We start from the raw sequence: 26,262 nt of genomic DNA on the forward strand, positions 1-26,262 counted from the left end.
ACCAAGGGACACACCTCCGCTCCGGTGAGCACGAAAGTGCGAATGAGCGACAACCGTTCCATAAACACTCTACGCGGTGAAACGCTCGCGAATGAAGTAAGTCTACCATTGCTACTATCCTTAAGGACTACCATCACAAAGTAAAATAAAACGACTTTATTATACAGTATAATTTATTTCTTTAATTACAATACAATAGCACATTTATTATACATAAAATAAGGTATATTTTTGTGTAGTTTTAAGGCTTATTTAGTAGAAAATTATGTTTTATAGGGACCTGGGAACGGATTATTCTCATTTTAATGGTTTCTTATGGGAAATAAATGTTCGGAAGAAGAACTTTTCGGCTTACACACACTCTCTGTGAACCAATTAAGTTCGTGAGCTGAGGTATCACTGTATATATATATATATATATATATATATATATATATATATATATATATATATATATATATATATATATATATATATATATATATATATAAATTTATAATTTCACAAGCAATCCTCAGGTGAGCAATGCAACTGGTATGGGGGAATCGTCCTGGATGTCATTATTTTACACACAACTTAAAGTGACGGTTTGTTGAATTATTATTATTATTATTATTATTATTTATTTATTTTTTTTACTTCATAGACAGACAAATGTGTTAAATACTTCAGTTACTGGTAACACAAATAGATATAAGGATTAACATCCTTATAATGTCATTAACTACACCATGCAATGCATTCTGGGAACAATATATATGCAAAACGGGTAGATTTAACACATCCAGAACTCAGTGTTGCCGCGTCTATTTGCATTCTTGTTATTTTTTGGAACAATATGATTACAGTTGAGCTCCGTAATTTTGGGCTGGCCCACAAATAGTGAAAATTTGCGTATAATTGATGGCAATTGTTTTTAAGTTATATACCGTTATTTGACCGATGCGGCCCACTTGGTAATATATTTTCCTCCATGCGGCCCCTGAGCTAACATGAGGTTGACACCCCTGCTGAAGAATATTTCCGTTCTTTCAGATAGCTTGGGAATCACCAAGGAGCTCTCAGAGCTTTCTGTCACTTCATTTCCACCTGCAAACTGCACACTACAAGGATGCGCTATTGTGTCAAAGCCAAAAAATGTAAGCAGAGCTGCAGGATCTGCTTCTGCTCAGTGTCAGTTCAACTCAAAGATTCAGCATACTTGCGGTACTTAAGTGCGTAGTAATTGTTGATCAAATTTCATTTTCATTTCAATAATTCTTGACCAAGTAGGTGCTGAACACATTTAAAAAAAATAAATAAAAAAAATGATGCCTGATAACAAGCATGGTGAAGTGAGGCAAGCTTGCTGACATTCACTTTTCACTGTGGGAATCACTTAACACCACAATTGGACCACACCTCCCACTCCGGCGTCATTTGCTCATGGTAATTATGCAGCGTTGTCTCAATTAATTTTATTGCTTTATTGCGCCGCTCCTCCAGCAGAAGGCCAGATAGCTGCCCTCTTTATTATACCTCTCAGTACAACGGAAATAGAGCGTCAAATAGTGGCCTCTCAACGCTAGTAGACTCCTTGATTTGGTCCACGCTTCCACCACGGCTGTGTAGCTAATGATGGATTAGCATAGCAGACAGCAAACGCACTCTCCACCGTCCCTGCATGGCGAGCACATCAGTGCCTCGGTGGATCAATGCTTTGGCTGTGCATCAGTGATGGCTGACCTCCACTATTACTTACTTGGCTGTAGCTACATGCTAGTCCGCTTTAAATGTTAACATTTTTACTCACACAAAATATCGTACTAACTACTTAAGAACAAAGTTGTTGTTTTTTAACTTGTTTCACCCATTGATACATCACATTGGTGTTTATTGCCCACTAAAACAACATTAGAGTCGATTCACAATTGTTTTTATAAGAGCTCGTTATCACATTCTTGAATTAAACCACACCAGGAGATTACAATGTTCTCTTTGTTGCTTGCTATTTATCCTCTAGTGGAGCTTGAATGTGACATGTTTGAGGAAAAACTGTAAATTTAGCTAGTCTATGAAAAAAGTGTTTTTTTGTTTTTGTTTTGTTTAGTAACACAAGGAGGCTAGAAAGTCATTTCTCATAGCTAACTAGTAACCGCAAGTCCTTGAGTGTAGCGTTCTAAGAAAACCTGTAAAATGTTTTAAACACTGTATACTCAACTATAAAAAACATCCATAAAGTACCCATTGTGTGTAACACATTTAAGGTTTTAAATAGTGTCAGAAGCACTAAATGATAGTAAAATTGACATAGGAACATTGTCTACAGAAGTAACTACCGGTATTTATTTGTCCAATAAAACATGACTTAAGAAGATACAATTTAGTCTCTTATTATCTATAATAATAATAATAATAATAATAATAATAATAATAATAATAATATTGTTCGTCTCTGTGTGCCCTGCGATTGGCTGGCAACCAGGCAGGGTGTCCCCTGCCTACTGCCCAGAGCCAGCTGAGATAGGCGCCAGCACCCCCCGCGACCCTTGTGAGGAATAAGCGGTCAAGAAAATGGATGGATGGATGGAATCTTCTTCTTCTTATTATTATTATTATTATTATTAATAATAATAAATTGTATCTTAAGTAATGTTTTATTGGACAAATAAGCGAGCTAGCTAGCTAGCTAGCTATCTGGGGTTTGAGTGGTGAGGAGCATCTGTAAATTGTAAATTATTCAGCTGTAGCCTATAGGTACAAAGTGATTTTCAAAACAAAAATAACCAGTTTTGGGTACCGTATTTAAGGCTTTAAAAAGCACCGAAGGATAGAAAATGTGATATAATTCATTAAAACGACGGTCCAAGCATAATCTAGGTACATGAGCTAGCCAACTGCAGGGAAAAGCAGTATCAGGAACACAATGGTAGAATCAAACAGCAAGCAAGAAGCAGAAAAAAAATGAATAAAAGACTAAAATGATTGTCGAAACAAGCGATGCGGTTCGATAGTAGATTCTCCCCCTCGCTGGCCCCTGAGCTATCACAACCATTGATTGGCTCATGTAATTCTGCTCTGATTTGCCTCATCCAATCAATGGGCCGCAGTCAGGCTTCCTGTGAGCGCATGGCCATTAGAGTCGAGGTAGACAAATCACACCATTCACTTCTTTCCTGGGAATTCATATAGGGGATGGCTTTTGGACACCTGAACATCCGCTTATGGACCGCCCGCTGCTTTTAAGCATTTGGTCATTGACGGGCTTATAGCAGCCAGCCATTCTGCCTCTATACTGCACACATACTGCATGTTTCAAGGATGCTGTAACCTTGTAAGCACAAGAAAAAGTCACAGCCGGATTACTGGAATTAACAGCGACTACTTTTTGGACAAAAGGAGCACCTTTAAATCAGATATTTGTTATTTTATTGTCCAATCTATATATTGTGTATTAATTGTATTTGACCCATCTTCAATTACTTGTAATGAGCGTCGGACTCGTCACATGATCCATCTTTCTACATTTATACGCAGACAGTCTGCTATTTTTGGGCCAAGAGGGGCAATATGATATTTTCTACTGCCTGTCTGAAAAGCAGACATATCGAATTAATACGAGTAATGTCGCACACACGGAAGAAAAAAAAAGAAAAAAGACAAACGTCGCACACAAATAACACAACCTTCGATTGGCAAAGCGAGCTCAAGGCACTTCATTCTCTGCTTGGTTTACACTGATTTTTCGAACCACGGATCACAACGCACATAGCGCAAGACATTGGGACGCCGTGTTTTACGACCTTTGCAAGACCCTCGACCCCCCCCCCCACACACACACACACCTTTTCTGCCCCCGCCCGCCACCAGCACACACAAAGATGGAAGACACGCACGGCCAGGAGGAAGGAGGATGTTGTTTTCCCCAGGGATGGTCACAAAAACAAACACCGCCTACTTCAATTACAAAGTGTGTGTTTGTGGGATTCTTGGCACACATTGTGGATGCATGCGCGCACACACACATTGCGTTTCACTGACAGCATGGAGACGCACAACTGAACATATGAGTCAACACAACACGGATGTTCCTTTGCATCACATCACAACCAGTCGAAGCCCTCGTTTCTATTAAAATGTAACCATTGTTGGCCAATTAAGAAAAAAACAATGCCTCCCTTAAATAAAAACAAACTGGAAAATAATCATCTCTGTTCATATACTTTTTCAAATGGACAAAGAGGTAAACCCATTTGAACTCTTTTGCTAACCGAAATAGCAGCACCTACAGCAAGTTCAGTACAAGATCACACATTATATGGGGACGACATTTTTAATAAATGGTGATTAATATTCTGCTAAATGTGCAGACTAAATAGATAAATGCTGAGCCTATACTCTGTTGCTAACCAAAACAGCAGCACCCACCCAAGGCATTTTAAAAGGATCTCTACGTGGAGTGTAAGTATTTAAGATGATAATTGCGTTATGCTAAGTTGTCTTCAATGGTAATTAGTATTTTGGTAGACAAGCAGGTTCGATATTTTTAGTTAACTGCTGGGCCCATTTGAACGCTGTTGCTAACCAAAATAACAGCATCTACCGTTGCACATTATAATCAGTAGAAAGTTGGGACACTGTTCTTCTTCTTCTTCAAAAAAAAATAAATGCATATGGTTTATTTGGCAGAGCCCAAGATTGGGACTCCAGTTTGAAAAATGTTGCCTTTGTTTAAAAAATAAGTAAACCTGAACACTAGTATCAATACATAATAGTCTGCTAATTTTTGACAACACAGTTTAGAATTGCATTACCTATTTGCAAAAAAAAAAAATCCATCAACAGTGACAAATAACACAGCATAATGTCAAGCTATTCTCGATTAGCAAGAGAAGTGATGAAATTAAGATTAAGACCCAGCAAAGCTTGCATTATATCATCTCATTAAAAGCTGCGGTGTATCAAACAAACCGCTGACAAGCTGACAAGAGGGACTTACAGGCGTTGGTGACGGCGAAGCTGTTTGCCGTCTCGATGTTGTCTACGTGAGGCACCAGGTTGAAGGGCGCTTCTGAGGCATTGGGGCTGGTGTTGTGCAGAAAGATGGCCAAGCGGAAGGCAGTGTACTCCTGATCTGTGTTTCGGATGAACAAGCCGCCTGGAGGTGGGAACAAAAGACAATGTTGGATGAGGGTCAGTCAGATTATGTTTTAGGTTAGGACATACAGATTGCCAAAATTCCCATAAAGACAGCTTCCTCAATCCTGGTCCTCATGGGCTGAAGTCCTGCAGGTTTTTCACGATGTTTCCGTACTCCAACACACCTGATTTATATAATCAGCTCCTCGCCAAGCTCTGCAGAAGCCTGATTACGATCCTGATCTTTAGAGTCAGGTGCGCTGGAAGACGGAAACATTTAAAAACCTGCAGGATTTAGGCCCTCAGTGACCAGGATTGGGCATGCCTGCTGTAAAGGGAGTTGATCATGATGTAAAACCAGGAATCTCAACAACGAGAACAGGCGTAGGCAATCTTGGTCCTCCAGGTCCGGAGTCCTGCAGGTTTTAGATGTTTCTGCCTACCTACACACCTGATACAAATGATCAGGATCATTTTTAGGCATGCTGATGAGCTGATTATATGAATCAGGTGTGCTAGTGGACGGAAACATCTAAAATCTGCAGGCCTTCGGACCTCTTAGACCGGAATTGGTGAGTCCTGCCCTAGACCACCTGGGACGGTTCAGATCTTAAAGCAGATTTCATAAATCACTAGATCATAAAAGCAGTGACTACTCCATCATAAATCTTGGCAGCTCAAACTAAAATGAATTTCATGAAAATACCAGGAAGTCTAACACTTATCTGTTCGTCTTTGACCTGGAATCTGAACCACTTGACCAAAAATAAGAATCCTAATTGCAAAAACTTTAAGGACTTGTGACAATTCCATCTTAACCAGCATCCCGAAATGTTAGACCTTAAAAGGGATACTTGACTCAAACAATTTTCAGCAGTGAAAAGTTAATATTTTGTCCAGAATGAATTTGATAACTTGTTTTTCCATGTACAATTCATACCTTTAAAAAGTAATTTTTCTACTTGCTGTCAACTGATGACGACATCACCTGTGCTGAGGAAATAACGGCCAATCATGGTTCACCTGTTTTCTGGGTTTGGTCAGTAAACTGAGCCATGATTGGTCGTTACCCACTTCCTCAGCACAGGTGATGTAATCATCAGTCGACAGACAGCAAGTAGAAAAATTACTTTTTAAAAGGGTATTAATTGTACTTGAAAAATAATTAAGTTACCACATGAAATATAGACAATATTAACTTTTTACTGCTGGAAATGGCTCAATGAGTCAAGTATCCCTTTAAAAGGATTTCTGCTATTCCTTCCACAACGAAATCATAATTAAAAACTACTATACCTTTCGATATCTACTCTAGTCTTGTTATGTTCTGGAGTTGGATCCCAAAAAACGCAGACACAAATAAGATTTTAACTTTTTATTCACATTGAGAGGCATGGGACAAACTTGACTAGACGAGAAACAACTAGAGTTGCACAGAGGAACAGAGGTAATAATCCAACAAAAGCACACTTCTTAGACCGGCTTATATAGACAACGAATCAATCTGATTGGCTGTGGCTAGACATGTGGGTAACAAGACTGACATGGTATTATCTGATTGGCTGTTGACCAGCTAAAGAGATTAAAGATTCCTGACATCACATAGCTTAAGACCAGTTGAAACTAGATGCTGGTTACATCCGTTTAAAACAAACACTAGACCTCACGGTCATGACGCAAACATAACCCTTGCATGACAGTAAACATAACACTTACATGACCGGAGTCACTACAGTAAGCATAACTCTTGCATGACCCCAGTCATGACAAGTCTAGTCATAAACCTGAGACCCTTTCCACAAAATCAAATCATCAGCGAATTTGGAATGATTTTATCAGAAATCCGAAACCTTACCTGCCAAACCTCATGGTAATCTTCCATCCTAAACCACAAATCTGAACTGCTTAAACGCACGTTGACCTGCAACTATGCCATCTTCCTGAATGAATGTATTTGCCCTTGTCAAACTTAAGTATTCATTTCTCTACTGTCCAATAGCAAATTCCGCATCTAATCCATGTTAGCAGGTAAACGGCAGCCGTAGAGCACGAAAAGACAAATTGGAGCGGGGCCAATGGGAATGTCATCCGATCCATTCCCAGCTTGTGTTTATTCATCAACCATTTCCCCCCCAGCGTCTTTGGGTCGCAAAGTCAGGAGATCACCAGAGCACCCGGAGGTACACACCCACACACACACACGCACACCCCCACCAACATCTGTGCCACATGTCATCGCAATCCATCGCATCCTGCGTTGTCCATTCGGCGGCAACGATGAATGTCAAACCACCGGCGGAACCCAGCGGGGGAATATCAGGGGATCACCAAAGTCACGGGCCAATGCATCAACAGGGGAAAGATGAATGCTTCTGTCAAAATGTGACAATCCAGCCAGTGGATAACCCCCAGAGTTTGTGCCAGAAATGTTCAAATTTGTACAGTGCATGAATACAAAAGACGAGATGTGGTTAATACCAGCACGGTTGGCTACTGCATTGCTTTGACAAAAAGGCAAACTCATAATAGTTGATCATACTGCAAGCTTAGCATAAAAGAATTCAACGATGGGTTCCCCTTGGCCTTCTTGACATTCCAACCCAATTCATGTACAAAGCTCCTCATTACGGATGTTCATGCTTGTGCAAATGTCAAAAGGTATTTTACGTTGGAGGCAGTTTGTTTCACATTTCAAAAAGCGTGCCTTCGGGCCAGATTTCTTGCGCGCAAATGTCCTTTCAAGCAAAATGTCAGTGTGTATTTTTTTTTATTTTTTTTTTAATGGTTGACCTCCTTGAACCTAAATTTGTTACCAAATGTAGTCTGTGTTAATTCCTGACTGGAGAACAAACCAACCAATGAGTCAGAATGGACTTTTTAGAAGGAAAATTGGTTGTGAGTGGATGAAATAAGAAGGAAAAAATAAGTTGAGGAGAACTGCCTTAAGGGTGCCTTATTGATGAGCGGCAACTTTAAAAGGCATAAAGTTTCATCATCGCAAAGAGGATCTATATCCAATCTATTTTTTTTATGTTGAATCAAAGGAGACTTGAGGCTTTTGTGGATGTGGATTAATTTCCTGTTGGGGCTGTTCAACCCCACCCAATCCCAATGAGACGCAATGCCAGCAAAACCCTTCCTGGTCATGAAAAATGTATGGAAAAACTACATTATGACAACTGTCATGTCAATGGCCAACACATGATAGCTACAACAAACTATTATCTTAAAAATATTCTAAATTTTGATCTTGTGAAATAGTGGAAAGTTAGGTTCACATTTCTGGTGTGATAATTATGTCACACAGTGTTTGCCCTCATCTTTTCCTGTACATCATTTCATTATTTTAAAGGGTTAGTTAGGATTTTTTTAAATGAATCTCTATTTCATCCTCACCTCCAGTGTGTGCAATCAGCACTGACTTCACCCCTGACAGCGTTCTGTGAAATGAGTTCTGGTCCGGTGTTGGACGAGAGGAAAATAGTCCAGCAAGCTGGCTGGGGTCAAGGAAATAAAAGCATTTTTCTTCTAAAAACAATTTGTGTTCAAAAGAGTGATACATTTGCATCACAATACTCTTTTCTGAAAAAAGTCAGACGCTATTACCACCAGGCACTACTTTTCTGTTTGTTCGTATCACTGCGCGGCGCCCTGTAGACAGCTAATCAACGCGCTGCAGACAGCTGATAGTCGCGCCTTCCGCCTTCGAAAAGACAAACAACTTGTAGATTAGTTTGGGAACGATACAATTTTCGATTCGATACGATTCATTTCAATAGTCAAAACTTATAGTGACATTTGTTGCTTGTAGACGTTAATCTTAAAGCACGACCAATTTTTACAGTATCTTCAAACGTGCTAAAAAACAATAAAAATGTCTTCTATATTTTTATATATTGAATCAATTATTTAAATAGACAGCAACAAATGGCTGGGCATATGACTGAAAAACATATCAGTTTAAATATTTATTAGTCGTTATTGACAGTTATAATTGTTTTTTTTTTCTTTTCAAAATAAGGATCAGGAAAACAAAAGGCTGATAATTTAATTTGAAATATAAATATTTAACCTTTAAAAAGACACCAAAACAATTAAACAGAATATGTGCACAGTCTGAATTACTTACGAAACATAAATTTAAGACACGAAATAAACCTACCGTCCAGCCAAAAGAAATATAAAGCCAACTTATGGAACAATAAATCAAACACATTTTAACCACTTAAAGGAAGGCTCCTTTAATTTTACATGTATGGCTTGATTGGCAGTAAATAGTTAGTATAGCTACGAAACATGCATAAGAGCTGAAGAATACACTCCTATATTGATTTATTTAACTTTTTTCAACATAGAAGTACTTCCGTGTTGCAACGCCCCCAAGTGGTGACGTCACTAGTGTGTATACTCGCTTGGGGAACAGTAGTTCACGCAGACATAACAACGAGGAAGACACAAACGTCAGTTATGCCTTACTGTATTGCAAAATTTTGCAAGGCGTCGGCAAGGAAAAACCCGCGAGACCCCCCCCCCCCCCCCCCCCCAAACTACTTGAGTAGACAATGGTTTGTTTGCTAAGTGCTGTCAACCTCCCGAAGGACAAGCAGGCGTGCGCGCAGCGAACATTTCAGGCATGAGGACTTCGAATATATGTTACAATTTGAGATGGGGTACGCCACACGCCTAATACTAAAGCCCAACGCAGTACCGAGTATCTTTAAAGAACCAGACGTGGGAAATAATCAAGCCGATGGAGGAGCCGCAACTGCTAGCAACACGGAGCCTTCACTCTCACAACAGCCGGCACAAATCGAGGTCTTACTACGGCCACTGAAAGATCTCGGAGAAGCGAAGCAAATTTAAAGCGAAAGGTAGGCATGTTTCGGGGGTGGGGGGGCATTGGTTATTATACTGCACGGACTGTTTTATTTCATAATTCATTTGAAGGTGGCCAACGCAGGGGCACGTCGGCACGTTACCGTAATGCACAGTATTAACAATCGTTGGGGCGGCTGGCTTGACTTCGTCTTTTCGAGTGGCGGCTGGCCTGACCGCAGTGGGACGCTACGCAAAAAAGAAAAAAAAAACAGCTAGGGGAGGTTGGGTGCTGTAACGACGATACATTTAATTTAACTATTTTTTCTTTTTCCTGAAATATTTCGTCAGTTCCACACGTTTTGCATTGCTCGTACTGTGTGTCACTTTACCTGTTGGATATTTGCTCCTCCAAGACTTTTCTTCTTCACATCTTTCATCGCAACCAAAGCTATCCTGAGAATGTCTATTTAGTATTGCCATGTTGAATGTCTGATGTTCCAGGATGCAGTTGAGATTGTCCGCAAGGAACCGATCCTCGAGTTCTTTCATTTCCAGACAGCACACATTCATTAGCGGATTGTCCATTCCTGCAGCTCCCGCACGAGCACCACTCACCCCCCGCCTGATTCACTCGTTCGTCAAAGTTTATTTTGTGCCCGAAAAGACCATCTGGCGCCACAACTTTCACATCCAAGGCAGACTTTCCTTCGGTAGTGTTATTTTGTCGTGTTGGCTCGAAGCGATAAGGTTTAATCCTTCCGGGTTTGACGCTAGATGCACGGCTGCGTTGCATAGTGCTTCCATAGTGTAGCGTTTACACACTAGTGACGTAAACATCCGGGTTATTTAGTCACGTGTAACAAACATGCCGGCGTTCGATTCATTTTAACAATGGTTTAAAAGTTATTAAATGTAAATAAAAAAATTATCACGTCACCAAATTAATTATTGAAAAAGTAGCAACTTTTTGCTGCTAAAAATGGATCAATAAGTAAAGTGTCCCTTTAATATATCCAAAAATATTGCCAAAAGTGCCCTTCCCTTTTTATCAACAATTTTTGTTTTTCTTATGCCATCACATTCATTGTTGGTTAATGTATGACATATTATTATTATTATTATTATTTTATTTTGTAATATCTGAGACACGATGATGACCACGGAATCACAACTGTTCATGTTTTGTTTTTGTTTATTTGTTTTTTTTGGACTGTCGTTCATTTTGAGGTTGATGGCGTAATTGCGGGCACGTCTCAGTTCTCCTATCTGCTTATGCTAGTTGTGTACATTGACAGGGAGCCACAAACTGAGAAATGAGATACTTGGAGTGTGCTTTTAGCTTAGCTGGTGGATCGTCACGTGAGTTATTCTTTTGGGTCACGAGCAGTACCAACACCGGGACATACAAGTGCACCGAGAGGACTCGATAGCCATGGAAATACAGAGATGCACGGCACGGGCTTCTGCTACTGTCTTCAGTTGCATGTCACTCGTTGCACGCACTCTATCCCGTGCCGTGTCGCGATCCCGGCATTGATGGTGGGCGGGCCCCCCAAAAAGGTGCGTAATGTCTTTGCATTATGTTTACAACATCCGGGGAATGAAGCGTCTCTGAGCGCTACATTGCTAGCTCTCTGTAAACACAGAAGTAGCTTGAATAGTGATGCTACTGAAACGTAAACAAAACAAGTAGAGCACGGTGCAGAACTCTTGCTATTGTTATAAAAACCATAAAGCCTCACTCGCAACCGATTCACAGCCACGCAATATCCGGTCCACAGCTTTACAAGCAATCTATCTAAGGATTCCCGGAGGATTTTGTATCGGTTGACAAGTCTGCTACAGATACGGCCGTTTAGCTCCCCTTGACGAACGATGGTTCGGTCGAATCGGTTTTTTGTCTCAGCCCGAGTAGTTATTACAAAAAACGGCCAGGAGGTGGCAGCAGAGTATTAGAGATCAGCACGGGCCGTGTTGCAACAAGCTCTTTTTATCAGTGTTTTCAACAGGTTTGTGAATAATGATGAAATGTAGCTATATTCTAATGCTAATTGCTGCAAAACAGAAACTGATACAAATATAGATTTTCTTCCTGATGAAAGAAGAGACTGTTCTTTCTTTTGGTAGGTTGCATGTTTTATAGCAATAGAACACACTATTCTGTGGGCCTTGCAAAATCATTTAAAATACAGTAAAACAGTGAAAACGCCTGGGAGTGAATGAGTTAAAAGTCAAGCAAAATATTCTGATATCAAATTGTTACCTTTGTTCATGAATTACAAAATTGTGTCATTTTGGGTGCTTCTTTACAATGACAACGGTGTTTTAGGGTATGAAAATGGAAAAAAAAAAAAAAAGTTCCCCATTTCCTGTAGTTGCACTTTCTAACAACATTCACCAATCAAATGCTAAAAACGGTCCACATCTTGGCAAAAAAGGCAGTTGTCAAATTTTTGTAAAGATTAGTTGCCAACTTGAAAATTTTCAGATATGTTGAAAAAGGGTATTCGATTACATGACCTGGCATAAATGTTACTGCGCTTTCAATTATTTTGTTGCAGGTCTAGGTTTTGTTTGCAGGTCTGTGTGAAGAGCGATAATTTACGCTGACAGACATCAAATAACGTAACTATAATCCAAATATTAAATGTTACATAACATTTAGTTGGTTTGGGCTGCCTCGATCCCACCACTGACTAAAATGAATCTAACATTATTTGAAGCATGCAATGTAAATCCAGAATTGGAAAAAAAAAAAAAAAAAGAAGATCCACACCTGCAGTATTGGAGGAGATCTCAAGACACGGCTAACCATCAGTAGCAACGCTAAATAAGCCGGAAACGCTAGCAGATCCATCCACTCGGCTACTTTTATTTCCACTTACAGCACGGTGGCAAGCTGCCGCCGGTCCAGCTTTCATAACAGATCCCGACCTCTGAACTCCCTGAGGGTGCTATAGTGTATCAAAGAGACAAGCACAATCACTGGAACAGCCTGTCATTTCGCATCACAATGGCGAGATGTCAGCGCCATAAAATACAAATCTATTCATCCATTTTCTATAGCAGTTGTCCACTTTACAGATCATGGGTGAGAGTGACGGGGGTACGCCCCGGACTGGTTGCCAGCCAATATCAGAGGCATATAAACAACCAATCACAAAGTTACGTTTCAATTTAGTCTTCAAATGGGAGGAGGCCAAAGTACCAAAGATCTCCTGATTTTGAGGTTGATATGCTAAACACTACTCCACCTGTCAACTATAAAAACCAATCCATTAATTTATTCAACTAAAATAAATAAATAAATAAATAAATAATAATAAAATTAGTTTCTTTCTGCATCAATTGAATGGCCATTGTACTGCTCCCTCTGGTGTGCTAATTTGGCCACCAGGGGCAGTATAAGACAAACAAACAGCTACATTGAGATGTCTCAACTCTTACTGTACTATGGGGTATATGCCACGGAAGAGGCGGGACGTGATTTTGCACAACAGTTTATTTCCGGTCCGGGTTGCGAACGCGCAACCCAGGGGTACAAAGTCGAAAGCACAAGTATTTTTGACGCAGCCCACACGTCGCAAACCGAACCGGAAAAAACCTGTTGTGCAAAAAACAGTACCGCTTCTTCCTTGGCATATACCCCATTATGTCACATTGGGGGGAAAAAAGTGAGTGACATTTTTATTCTGATTATAATTGGCATGCCGATTCCAAAATTGCAGTTAGTTTATTTTCCTAGTGTGTTTTTTTTCTCCGCATTTTACCATTCAGATAAGCAAAACTCCACTGATTAGCTGTAGTAAAAGCAGCTGATTACGATTGAAATCATGTCCAGATATGTGACAGCTTGTCTCTTGACCTTGCAACCAAACTTGTAAGCTCTGCTTTTCAAAGATTATAACCAGGGCTGTACTGGCGCACAAAAAAACAAACAAACAAACAAACAAACAAAACTTAGGCCCGGCCCAGCCCAACTCTTGCTTAACGTGTAGTTCTGCCAATGATGTTTATTGATGTTTCAGTTTGCTATCTATATTCAAAATGAATTAACGGACCAGTCCCTTCAAATTGTGGGCCAGTCTTGGAGTAAAATATAGGAAACTAATTAAAAAGTACTGCATCGGCCCCAAAAGAGGCCGGCCCACCGGGCATCTGCCCTGTATGCCAGCTGGCCAGTCCAGCCATGATTGGAAGTAGTCCATCTTAGCATTTTATTTAGTTACACAGTAATTTATTATTATTATTATTATTTAAAGACAATAGGGATCCTATAGCTCAAAAACAAACTTGGCGTGATCGGAAAAAAAAAAACAGATCCATTTTGGATTCAGGTCTCAGACCTAACAACAAAAATGTTAAGCACTGCAACATTGATGACAGTTAGCATGAAGACAGTGGATTGAAAGGCTAAGCAATGTGATTGTTTCAAAAACAAAAGTTGCAACACTATTTGTTTTATTATTGAACTTTAATGGAGAGTGCGAATAAACAGCTTGGAGGCTTTTTCTTTTTTGCAAATTGTTCAGAAATTATCTTCCAAACTGCTGCTTGTTGGCAAGTGAGTTGAGTTTACTGTCACAATATGGATCACATAAGTGTGTCCTTAAGCCAGAGGGGGAAGAAGAAAAAAAAAAAAGAGGACAAAAAAAAAACAGCTATCATCTCTAAATAATCACACCTCAAGGCACCAATGCATATAAGAACTGTTGGGTGGTCAGAGTACTGGACCGACCCGCAACTGGCCCACCACCCGCAGGTTTCCCACCCTTGCTTTAATAAGGAACGCCCGTCATTGGACGAAGCCTGCCAATCTCCGTGGAGTTTAATTGCAGTGCACACACGCACATTCCGTGCACATGCAAGCTGCATGGAGCAGTCACTTTGCTGCAGTGCGCTGACGGGATGCACGCTCTCTTTTCTTGTCTCTACTCACACAAACACACGCGCACGGAGCATGCGTGCGCTTAAAACATGCACATAACCAAGATTTACGCGCACACATCCAAGAAAACAAAACGCAAGACTCTCACTGCAGGACGTCTGCGCGTAATCATTCACGGTCCATTCTTGGAATCACAAAAAAGAAAAAGAAAAAAAATGCACTCGAGTATTGCTGGCACTTACCGATCTGGACGCTGCTGGGGAAAGCAGCCAGCGACAGTCCCCACAAGCCCCAAAATATCAACAAAAACCAGCGGCGAGAAGAAATCCTCATCTTGTGGCGCTTACAAACTGATTGGAGACATTTGAAGCTGCAGCGGCTTCTCGTTTAACAGCCCGCGGGGCAAGCGCCACATCTACATACAGGAAAGACATAAATCATAATCAAAATAAATCAAATAAAGTGACGCACGGAAAGCATTTCAATATCCATGTCTGGCTTTCTTGCTTTCTTTCCCTCTCTCCTTTCTTTCCTTTGGAAATGTCCACCGTCAAAACTGCATCCAGTCCGGCACTGGATCTTTGCGCACAGCGCAACCAAAATGAGGAAGAGGAGGGAGGGGAGGAAGAGAAGGGAGAGGGAGGTTGAGCATCAGACAGAGGCGGCCAGTGAGTGTGGATGCGGCTGCAGTCGCAACACACATCCGCCCCATTCGATTTTTTTTCAGCGTCCAGGGCAGGTGCACGGCCGCCCGGCACTAAACCCCAAAACATTTGTTTCCCCATCATACTAATACAGTACTATATTTACTTAAAAATGATCAGTGTAAGATTAATCACACTATTAATTTTGACGGCAAATTATCCTTTAGCTGACAGCGGATGGTTACGTTAAAGGTAGCACAGGTTGTGTTTGAGCAATAAACACAACTTCATTCAAGGATTGAAGAAATGTTTGTGTATGACTTTCATAATATTTGCCCATTTCAAACTATTGAAGTCATTTTTTTCCCCATTTGAAATTATGCAAGTAATTAACTGATTAGAAAAAGAGGATGAGCATGTGCAGATCAAAAAACTGTTGAAGACATCCTCATATACATTAAATGTCGAAAGAATTAACACACAATAGGGGCCCTTTCAATTTGGCAGGCAAAAACATGAACAAAAAAAAACCTTCATAATTAAGCGATTAATTAGGATTAATCAAAATTCTAAGATGTGATTAATCTGATTAAAAAAATAAGAATTTGACAGCTCAGACACAGAAAGAGAGAGAGAGAGACAGAAAGAGAGGGATAGAAAGAGAGAAAGATAGAGACAGAGAGAAAGCGAGACAGAGAGCGAGACAGAGAGAGACAGAGAGAGAGAGAGCCGACAGAGAGAGAGAGAGAGAGAGAGAGAGAGAGAGAGAGAGAGACAGAGAGAGAGACAGAGAGAGAGCCAGAAAGAGAGAGCCAGAGAGAGAGAGAGAGAGAGAGAGAGAGAGAGAGAGAGAGAGAGAGAGAGAGAGAGCCAGAGAGAGAGCCAGAGAGAGAGAGAGAGAGAGAGAGAGAAAGAAACTGAGATAGATGGAGGTAGAGCAAGAGACAGAGAGAGAGAGAGAGAGAGAGAGAGAGAGAGAGAGAGAGAGAGAGAGAGAGAGAGACAGAGACAGAGACAGAGACAGAGAGAGACAGACTGAGAGATAAAGAAAGGAAAAGAGAGAAAGAAAAAGAAAGAAAGATAGAGAGAGAGAGGTAGAGATAGAGAGAGAGACAGGGAGAGAGAGAGACAGATAGTTGGAGAGATAGAGATAAATACATATACATACATACTGTATATATGTACATTTGTACAAGTGTAAATGGATGTCTGCACATCCAAGAGTGTCTATCAGTTGTCCCTATCGATATTGACATTCGGAGGATGTGTGCTATAAGATTGATCCTGATGCATATTGATTGCTTCAGCAAGTTACAATTCACATTTCATGAGTTTAATAAGAAAGGAACATTTACTTTGAGCAACAGCATTGCTTTGATGTGTGTGGAATTAATGGCATAAATTGAAAGGAAACGAATGTCTGCACCCTCTCAAGAGAAACCATTGCAAGGTTTTGTGCCAAGGTCCAAAAAAATAATCATTTGCATACTAAGTTCATATTCTGTCTTCTGTAGTAACATTTGCTATGGCATTGAGATCAATACATCTGCCGGCATACTGAGCAGCCAAGATTACTGCTACTTCATCATAAAAGCATTAATACAAATCTAATTTTCCTGCATCTTCTTAAAAGAGTTTTCATAAATAGTCACTATCAATTAGAAGGTGACATCTTTCTGGTAATTACATCTGGAAAACAGCAAAAAAAAAAAAAAACACTTAATTGCGCTTCTCGAAAATCGTGCTGAAAAATCAAAACTCTATATTGTTTTTCAGCTGCTATAAGCTTGAAAATAAATGCTGGATGATTACAGGTCCAGCAGCATCACTTTTTGGCCGTCAAAACCAGGTGGAACCAGACACCCTTGAACCTGAACTTGGTACTACAATACACATGTAGCGGTAAATGGTCTGGAGCCTTTACTCTTAATTTCTGGGATCATGCCTGTACCTTTGTTGCCCTGAAAGACACCTTGAAACACAATCATTTGTCTTCAGGGTAGACAATTTTAGGCCTGGTACACACAAAGATAAAAATCAGGCTTGCTCCACCCTGACCAAGGACGTTAATCACGAGATTATGCTGTATTTTATAAGACCTATAAGATTATCTTGTGGCCTGAGGTGTGTTGAGTAAATGTGCCAATAAAAGGCTCTGAAACCAGTTGGGGCTGAGAATGTTTAATATCAAACGTGTCCAGTATTCATGAGCAAAAAAAAAATAAATGTACGAGTGCAAGGAAAACGTCATGACTCGTTAAATTGTGATGTGCAACCAAACACAGCCAATCAAGAAGTGACCTGATTGAGGAACAAGGAAGTAGGTGTCATTAAAAACAAATATGTCCTAGCCGTGTTTGTAGGATAATAACACAAAGCCATAAGCTTAAAGGGGCGGTCTGCTGGTTTCACTCAGGAAAATGCACTTTTTAAATACAGGATTTAAACAAACTAACTACTTTTCAATTTATAGATATGGGCTTTTCATAAAGTGTGGGGGTGATTTTGTCCTAAAACCCCACACCCCCAGCCTGTATTTTGCCATTTTGTGTTTGTTTTGTAAACAGCGGGCCGTTTCTGTGGAAAGACAGTGTTTACACCCCTCCAGCCAATCGCAGAGCGGGGGGTGGCGTGTCGCAAACGGGGCCGGGCGAACGTGTCAGCTGCGTGACGTCACTCCCGCGGTAATTTGAAGGCACGCACGGATTTTTTTTTTTCACAAAACAAACACAAAATGGCAAAATACAGGCTGGGGTGTGGGGGTTTAGGACAAAATCACCCCCACACTATGAAAAGCCAATTTCTGTAAATTGAGAAGTAGTTTGTTTGTTTAAATCCTGTATTTAAAAAGTGCATTTTCCTGAATGAAACCGGCAGACAGCCCCTTTAATTTGAGTACTCAACTTTCATTCACTCAGTAGACTAAAGTCCGCTTTCATGTTGGATCAAGGAAGTCTTTTCAATTCAGGATTTTCTCAAAAAAAAAAAAAAAAAATTCCCAAGACTACAATCACTACTAACATTGGCTTACCACTTGGGTGGTGTCCTGAAACTTTGTTTTTGTACTTTTTTTTTTTTTCCAGGTCCCCACATGACCTCAAGTCTGACCGACTTTCCAAATGAGTTTTGTGTATTTTCTGCATGATGGACCGCAGCCCCGGTGTTGAACAGATGGGAATCCCACGCAGGTTTTCCCAGCTCACATCAGGGGCGACTGTCATGTTGTTCAGCGACTCTTTGGGAAGGAATCCCAATAAGCGCACACACACAGTTGTTTTCATTCTGCATGTGTCTGCGAATGTCTCGGATGAAAAAAATAAAATACAAAAAAAAAAGATAGCTCTTTATTGTGAAAAGACGCCTTGCAAGTGGATAAATCTTTGAGCTTAAAAGCCTCTAAGAAGTAACAATTTCCCAAATAGCTTCCAATTTAAGCAAAAACGAGACCGGTTACATCATATTTTGGACACTTAGAGTACGATTGCACAATGTATTAGACATCTTATTAAAAGAGTATGATGACAGATACATTGCCTTATGATGTAACGATTCCATTTTAAAGCATTTAGAGTGGAAGTGGGGTTAGTAAAGGAGATCTGGAGACTTCTAACGCCAACTAATGTGCACTTAACGCTACATATGCCTTCTCTTGATGCGTTTGATCAAGAGCTGGAATGGAGCTTCAATGTCCTCTTGTCATGGCCGAGAGCCAGGGTCTTTCCCCTGGCTGGCCGCCGGATAGCGGCAGTCGAAGCTTTTGCCAGGAGTGAGTAGCCCCGTAAGAAGATGCTAGAAAATTGCTTTTTAATGAAATGCAGGATCGTTTCTGCCCGGATGTCCTCCATTGTTTACGATTTGGACTCCGTGTGTCTCGCTTCTGACAGCATTTGCCTCAGAGGTCTGAGGATGAGTACCCTCAACCTGGATTTGGACAAAGAACCTTTGGCATAGTAGCCAGATTGCTTACACAACCAGACACGGGGTATGGCTTCATGGCTAACCATTCCACTTCTGACAACACATCGCTCAGAGAATCTGAGCATGATTATCCTCAGCATTAATTTAAGAGGTTGCCAGATTGGGTATACAATCTCAGTGACAGAACACTACATCTCCCTGGCACTTCCATATTTGTGACAGAAGTCTGAGAAGGAACCCACAAACTGGATTTAGTGTGGTAACCAGATTATGTACACAACCGTGGTGATGGCACATAGCATCCAACGTTTTCAAGAAGCGCCGTAATGGCCAACCAACCACACATTGGACAACAATTTTGGCACAGAAATCAGACAGGCACTACACTCAACTTGGATTTGAACAAAAAGCCTTTGGCATGCTAGCTAGTTTATATACACAATAGCGATACACATTTCAACTCACTGGCACTTCTACGTTTCAGGGAAATAGCGAACCAATCCACTTTTGACTGGAGTCTGAGAAGGAGTAGCCTCAAACTGGATTTGAAGAAAAATCCTTTGGTATGGTTGCCAGATTGCATACAGAAACCCAAGGATGGTATTATACCATCCTACACTTTCCGGAGGGTAACGGCTAGCCATCATTCTCTGAGGTCTAGAACCCTCAACCTGGATGAGACCTACTTACTCGGTTGAAAAACCTGTACCCTGACCATGACACCAAAGAGGATGGCTCTTTGGCACAGTTGTTGGATTGTTTCCGTGATGGTACACAGGTTATTAAGGACACTTTCGCCAGGTAAAACACAGCCCAAAGTCCAGTTTCGACTATAATTGGCGAGTTAGAGAGCAGACTGTTTGTATCATCTCCCCCACATAAATAATCAATTACTAAATCAAAACATCAAATGTAACGGCTGAGGTCTGGCGAAGGTGGAGAGGAGGACGTTCCAGGATGATAAGCAGCACCGGAGTAAGGAATGACAGTGAGAGCAACTGAGGGCGAAGCGAAGAAGGCGCAGTCTGAAAAAAGAAATGAGAGAAATGGAAAGCGACAGCAGGAGACAGAGGGGATCCGAGGCCCGCAGTGGGGCATGGGAGAAACTCAGCCAGGCGACTCTCAGGACAAGCATTTCTGAGGAGTCAGACACTCTTCATCTGTTCCACCTGACATTGCCAACCCATCTACGCCACAGGTAGCTACCGCCAGGGAGGTGTGAACCCGATGTTATGCTATTCAACAAACCCTCCAGTCCTATAAACAATTTACAGAATTAAAAGTCACCAACTCAAGTAGACATGCGTGGGATAGACTCTCTGTTTGACCTCCGCAGTGTTTGTCGGGGCTAATTAATTACACGAGTATTCGCCGTGTGATTGATCGCTATGCAATTAGAACAAAGCAATCCCGTAATCAAAGTCCCGACGCGCTTTAGCAGCTACGTCCTCTAAGATTGCCCGGACAATGAAAACTGCTTCCTCATTTTTCCTGCACTTTTTTTGATGGAGCGGATGTAGGGAAATTGTCCATATATGGAAAGAAAGTCTGCAGTGGAAGGGAGTCTACACCAATGACTTCTTGCACAGTTATTAAAATACATTCTGAAAAATGTTAAATTAAATCAGAACTGTTTCAAAATACTGAGGTGGGTGCATCAATTAATTTTGAGCGTCCGTCATTCATCAATCATCAACAGTCGGGGCACTCTTCCATCATTGTCAATATTTCAACCCGAACCATCAATCCGTCATTCGTCGATTGCTCAGCAAAATGAGTGTTCATCAATGTTTCCGTCATTCAAAGTGGGCAACCGTCAATCATCATTCAAAATTGGGACCAGTCATTGACGAATTGCCAAATTTATTGACGGATTGACGATTACACTGACAGGCGAAAACCCCTTCTGTCAATGCTTAGTTTGTCAATTTTCAAAGTTTCCTATCAATAGCCAATAAAGCGGCCATTACTGACGGAGTGACAGACATTCCATCAATATTGACAGAATGCCCACTTCTGTCAAAATGTTCGAGTACTTTGGCTTGGAAAAAAAAAAAAAAGCCTGTGGTTCTTCTCACTCATATACGTGGAACCAATTTCCACTCAAGGCTACCTAACACCTTGTCCTCAAGGAATATGCTAGCCAAACATTTATAACTGACTCAAAAATTAACACCCAATCAAACTGCTCTTAATGTCAACACTAGTATGTTCAAAGTCTCTCAGATTGTAATGCGCGGTGGATGATAGTCTATGGACGGCACAGCAGGACAGCAAAAACAAACCAAAAAAAAAAGAAAAAAAATGGTACATATCCACACAAAAACAAAGAAGCGTCACCCCGTGGCGTGGTGCCACACTGCCGATTGTTACAAGTTGCGCAACTACTGTGGGATTGCTATTGCTAACCCTAAACCTAACGTCGTCGTGACATTTTAGCTTAAAAACAACCTACAGTTATTGAAACTGAAGCTGTGACAAGGTGCTATAAAAGTGTGACACCATAGTCGGGATTCTATCGTACCCAAGCTGGCAAGAAATGAGCTTGATGAATTATTTACATGCTCCTGGCTGTGGGCGCAGAGTTGTAGTCCCGGCATAAAAAAAAAAAAAAAAAAAAAAGTTACTCATCATTTGATAAGACTAGTAGAAACTGTCATTGTGGTTAAAGCTACAGTGTTCAGGACATCGTCAAGGTGCAATCATTGGGACTTTACCTACACTTTTTGGGCTATAATCAGACAGCCAGGTTTTTTTTTTTTTGTCTGCACGAAGCTTTGTTTAAACCATTAAAGAATTCCCACAGTGCACTCTGAATAAGCTGGCAATAAAAGCTAATGAATAGGGTTTTCCTGAGAGGGAACAGACAAGGTTCCAATCTTAAGCCTCAAGACTTGCAATGTTTTATCTTTTTCCATGGCATTGACAAGTCGGGTGTGGGATACCTTTTTCCCCAATCACGTTCTAGAAGTAAGGTATGATGCACTGATGATCGTATACAGCCAGTTCTCAAAACAAATTTAAGCTGTGAGTAGACACCAAATGATCAATCATACGCTTGATATGTTGCCATAGGCCAAACAACTTTGCAATTTCGTATCGCCCATAAGTCTTGGGATACCTGCTTGTGATTGGGGATCATTTGGGAGAGTTCCAAGTAGGACTTTGTCAAAGTACAAGAGTTGAAATTAGCCTAAAATGGCTGCTTCAAAGCAAAATATTTGATTTCCTGTTCGGTTTCACACCCACACACACCCCCACATACACACGAGTCTGTGAAATTTTTCATATATGCCGTTTTGTATTCTGCGAAAAACTGATGTCTGACTTATTTTTTTCCAGCTTTCTAGGGGGTGTTTGAGTAATTTTTTGGGGAGGTGTGTTCGGGACCCAGAAAAAAACACCAGGATGATGGCAGTGCCAAAATTGGTGGAATTTAAAAACATATTGATACCTCCAAAAAAGGTGATTCCATATTTGGGCAGATTCCCTGGTAGGAGTACGCGATTACAAACCCTGGAATTTGCCTAAATGGGTTATTGAAACAAAAATGATTCATTTCTTGTTCGGTTTGGGGCAAGGATCCTGTGTATCCTGTTTTGATAGACCTGACCACCTAACTGGTGAAAGCTACAAATGAAAAGATCAAACTCTTTAATGGAGATAATTTGAAAGCATGAGATCAGATCTTCCATCGAGACCTCGGTACCTCTAGAAGTAGCTGGTCAGCTGAACTGAGGCACCAGGCAGAAGTGTAGCTCAAGTCAGCGGCAAGGAAAGTCAAGACTGTCATGCTTACGTGCTCCAGTTAAATATTCAGAAGGGACTGGCTGACTCCAAAATAAAGTTCACTACAGTAATCCAGCCCAGATGTAATCGAGGCATGTTTGTAAGTGCTAACTGTCCCCAACTGAGACAGTTTTTATGTAGGAGAATCCAAAAATACATGACGTGACCATGTGTCCTATAAAAGCTATCAGGCATATAAAAGTGCATTATCTTGACAAAAGGTCATATTCCTCATCCACTACACTGAATGTTCCTGTAGTACCATCATCTTATGTGCAAGTGGAACACGTTGCAGAAGCACTCAGCCCTCTGGATGGAGTGCAAGTGTGCTGCATGTGCTGTGTACGTGTATGTGTGGCATCACACGAATAGCATTGCGCTCCCGTGTGCCGTTTGTGATCTCGGCAGAGGCTACGGGCGGGATTACTCGGAGATGGAAGTGGCAAGCCGTGCTGCCGTTTGCTGATAACTACTCTTTTCTTCTTCTTCTTGGCGCCAACCAGCCGTCCTCGCTCACACACCCCTCACCCCACCCTCCACAATATTATACCGTCACACATATACTTGCTTTATGCGGCATGTTTGCTAGCCACTCACCATTATACATCCCAAACGTACTATTCAGTCCAATTTGTACCAAGGGTTGAATTGGAACCATTCAGTGGACTTTACGAGCGCCAAAGGTCGATTAATCCCTAATGATGTGTTTTAAAGGTCTCGCCTTTCAATCGGCCAATTTACGAGAGGGCTTTCGACTTGCCCGTCTGCTGCCATAGCCGGACTATCACAATGATGTCACTACATATGGCTGCTACAAGCCAGTGGACGTGATTTTCCAAAAATGAAGTCTATGCCAAGGCACCGCTTGTATATATATATATTTTTTTTTTTAAACGAGCAGCGATCAGAATAGCCAAAGTTAGCAAAGGCTAACCGCTAGCAATGCTAACCACTATTCTCATCCACCAACAGCTAATTTTCGTACAATCAGACCCGCGCAGACGTCTGAATTCCTGTCACTAAACATGTTTGGTAACAAGAAAGTCAAAACAAGTCTATTTTTGTTAATTTGGACTAAATGTACATAGTTTGTATACATCCTGATTAAAAAGTTGATTTTTAGCATATTAAACTGGATATAAATGCCGAGGTTCACGGAGGGAAAAAACAAAAAAAACAAAAATCAAGAACTGTCATGGTTTGGGTTGATTTTGTTACTTTTGTCAAGGTTCGGGTTTGATTTTTGTCCTCATGTTTCTTTGAGTTCTTGTCTTGATTTGTGCTTTGTCATGTCCTTGTGGGCTCCCTCCATCTCGTCAAACGTGAGTATGTCCACCTTTGTTTGCCTACCCCTCCTAGTGTGTCAACCAATCAGCACCCTCTGCCACTTGTGTCTTGCCCAGCTGTGTCTCGTGTCATTTATTGTGTTTGTGTGTGTGTATTTAGTCTCTTGTCTCCCCTCTGTCTGCGTCGATTCATTGTCAGTTTCCTCATGTCACGCTGTTGGTTTTGTTCCATGTCTCATCTCGGTTTACCCATTTGGACTTTGTTTTTGTTTCTTAGTTTGTAGCTCATTTTTGCCTCCTCGTTTTTGTTTATTAAACTTTTTTTTTTTTTTTTTTACCTCATTCTTTGCCTACTCGCCCTGCTTCCCTGCATTTGGGTCCACCACCACTCCGCAGGAACTGGTTCTAGGGGAAAAAAAAAAGAAAAAAAAGGGGGATTGTGAGATAGACGCCAAAAGGAATTCATGGATTGTATTTTCACTTCTGAAGGCCGAACTTCATGATTACGATGACACATTTTTTCTCCCCATTTTGTGATAATTTCCCTATTTTTCTTTTGGTACTCACTCATTTATCCCCCCCCCCCCCCCCCCCCCCCCCTCTGCTCAAATCCTGACTATAAAATGTGTTGTGACCTCTGAGAGGTGAGAAGGAGAGTTAAAACGAAGGGGGGGGGGGGGGGGGGGGGGGGGAAGTGCCGGCGGTTATCAGCTGAATCACCAAATGGCGAGTCATCACGTACGCACACAAGCTGACCAATAAGAAGAACAACAGCAGCTGGTGACTTTTACAAATAGGTCAATTAGTTGCATACGAGCACCTTTTGCCTGCAAAAACTTGCGCGAGTCACTCACACTCTTTTCAATCCACTTTTACTGTTGCTGGTTTTGTGCTTTAAATTCTGGCTTTGGGGGACGTGAAAAGCATGACAAAAGTGTCATTACATCCTTTTATTATTTTTGCCACAATTCTTGATTATATTAGATTTTTTTTTTTTACACTTCAAATTGTTACTGATTGTTTTTGAAGGCGATAAAGGTTTCAAATGTTCATTTTTTGTCAGATGTTAGAAATTAATGATTATTGATACCATTGGTCATAACAGAATTATTAATAAAAAAATGTACATTAAGTAAAAAAAAAAAATACAAATGTTTGACACATTTATGTATTAAATTCTGTTTAATTGCCTAACTTAAAGGCCCAGTCTGCCGGTTTCACTCACTTTTTAAATACAGGATTTAAACAAACTACTTCTCAGTCTACACATCTGGGCTTATGTATACGTTTGGTGGTGATTTTGTCCTAAACCCTCAACCCCCCAGCCTGTATTTTGTGTATGTTTTGTAAACAGCGGGACGTTTCTGTGGAAAGACAGTGTTTACACTAGGGGTGGGACAAAAAACCGATTCGACCGAACCATCGGTCGTCAAGGGGAGCTAAACGGCCGTATCGGTAGCAGACTTGTCAACCGATACAAAATCCGCCGGGAATCCTTAGATACATTGCTTGTAAAGCTGTGGACCGGATATCGCGTTGCTGTGAATCGGTTGCGAGTGAGGCTTTATGGTTTTCATAACAATAGCAAGAGTTCTGCACCGTGCTCTACTTGTTTTGTTTACATTTCAGTAGCAGCACTATTCAAGCTACTTCCGTGTTTACAGAGAGCTTGCAAAGTAGCGCTCAGAGACGCTTCATTCCCCGGATGTTGTAAACATAATGCAAAGACGTTACGCACCTTGGGGGGGAGCCTACCGTCAACGCCGTGCTAGCGACACGGCGCGCGCCCGCGCACAACGAG

General features: G+C 41.0%; 1 protein-coding gene across 3 annotated transcripts in view; it reads right to left on the reverse strand.

Annotated features, from left to right (window-relative positions):
* The window catches only part of LOC144006754 (glutamate receptor 4), a 114,333-nt gene extending 98,856 nt beyond the window's left edge, over positions 1 to 15,477 (reverse strand). The window contains exons 1-2 of one of the 3 annotated variants that reach the window (XM_077505772.1): positions 15,067 to 15,470; positions 4,979 to 5,137 (exon numbers count right to left, since the gene is read on the reverse strand). In XM_077505772.1, coding sequence (XP_077361898.1) covers positions 4,979 to 5,137; positions 15,067 to 15,157 — 250 coding nt within the window. In that variant the 5' untranslated portion in view covers positions 15,158 to 15,470. Of the gene's footprint in view, positions 1 to 4,978; positions 5,138 to 15,066 lie in introns of all 3 variants that reach the window. The other 2 variants (XM_077505771.1, XM_077505773.1) reach the window with 2 other exon arrangements.
* Positions 15,478 to 26,262: the final 10,785 nt, after the last annotated feature.

Source organism: Festucalex cinctus, chromosome 18 (genome assembly GCF_051991245.1).
Source record: "Festucalex cinctus isolate MCC-2025b chromosome 18, RoL_Fcin_1.0, whole genome shotgun sequence".
NCBI lineage: Eukaryota > Metazoa > Chordata > Actinopteri > Syngnathiformes > Syngnathidae > Festucalex > Festucalex cinctus.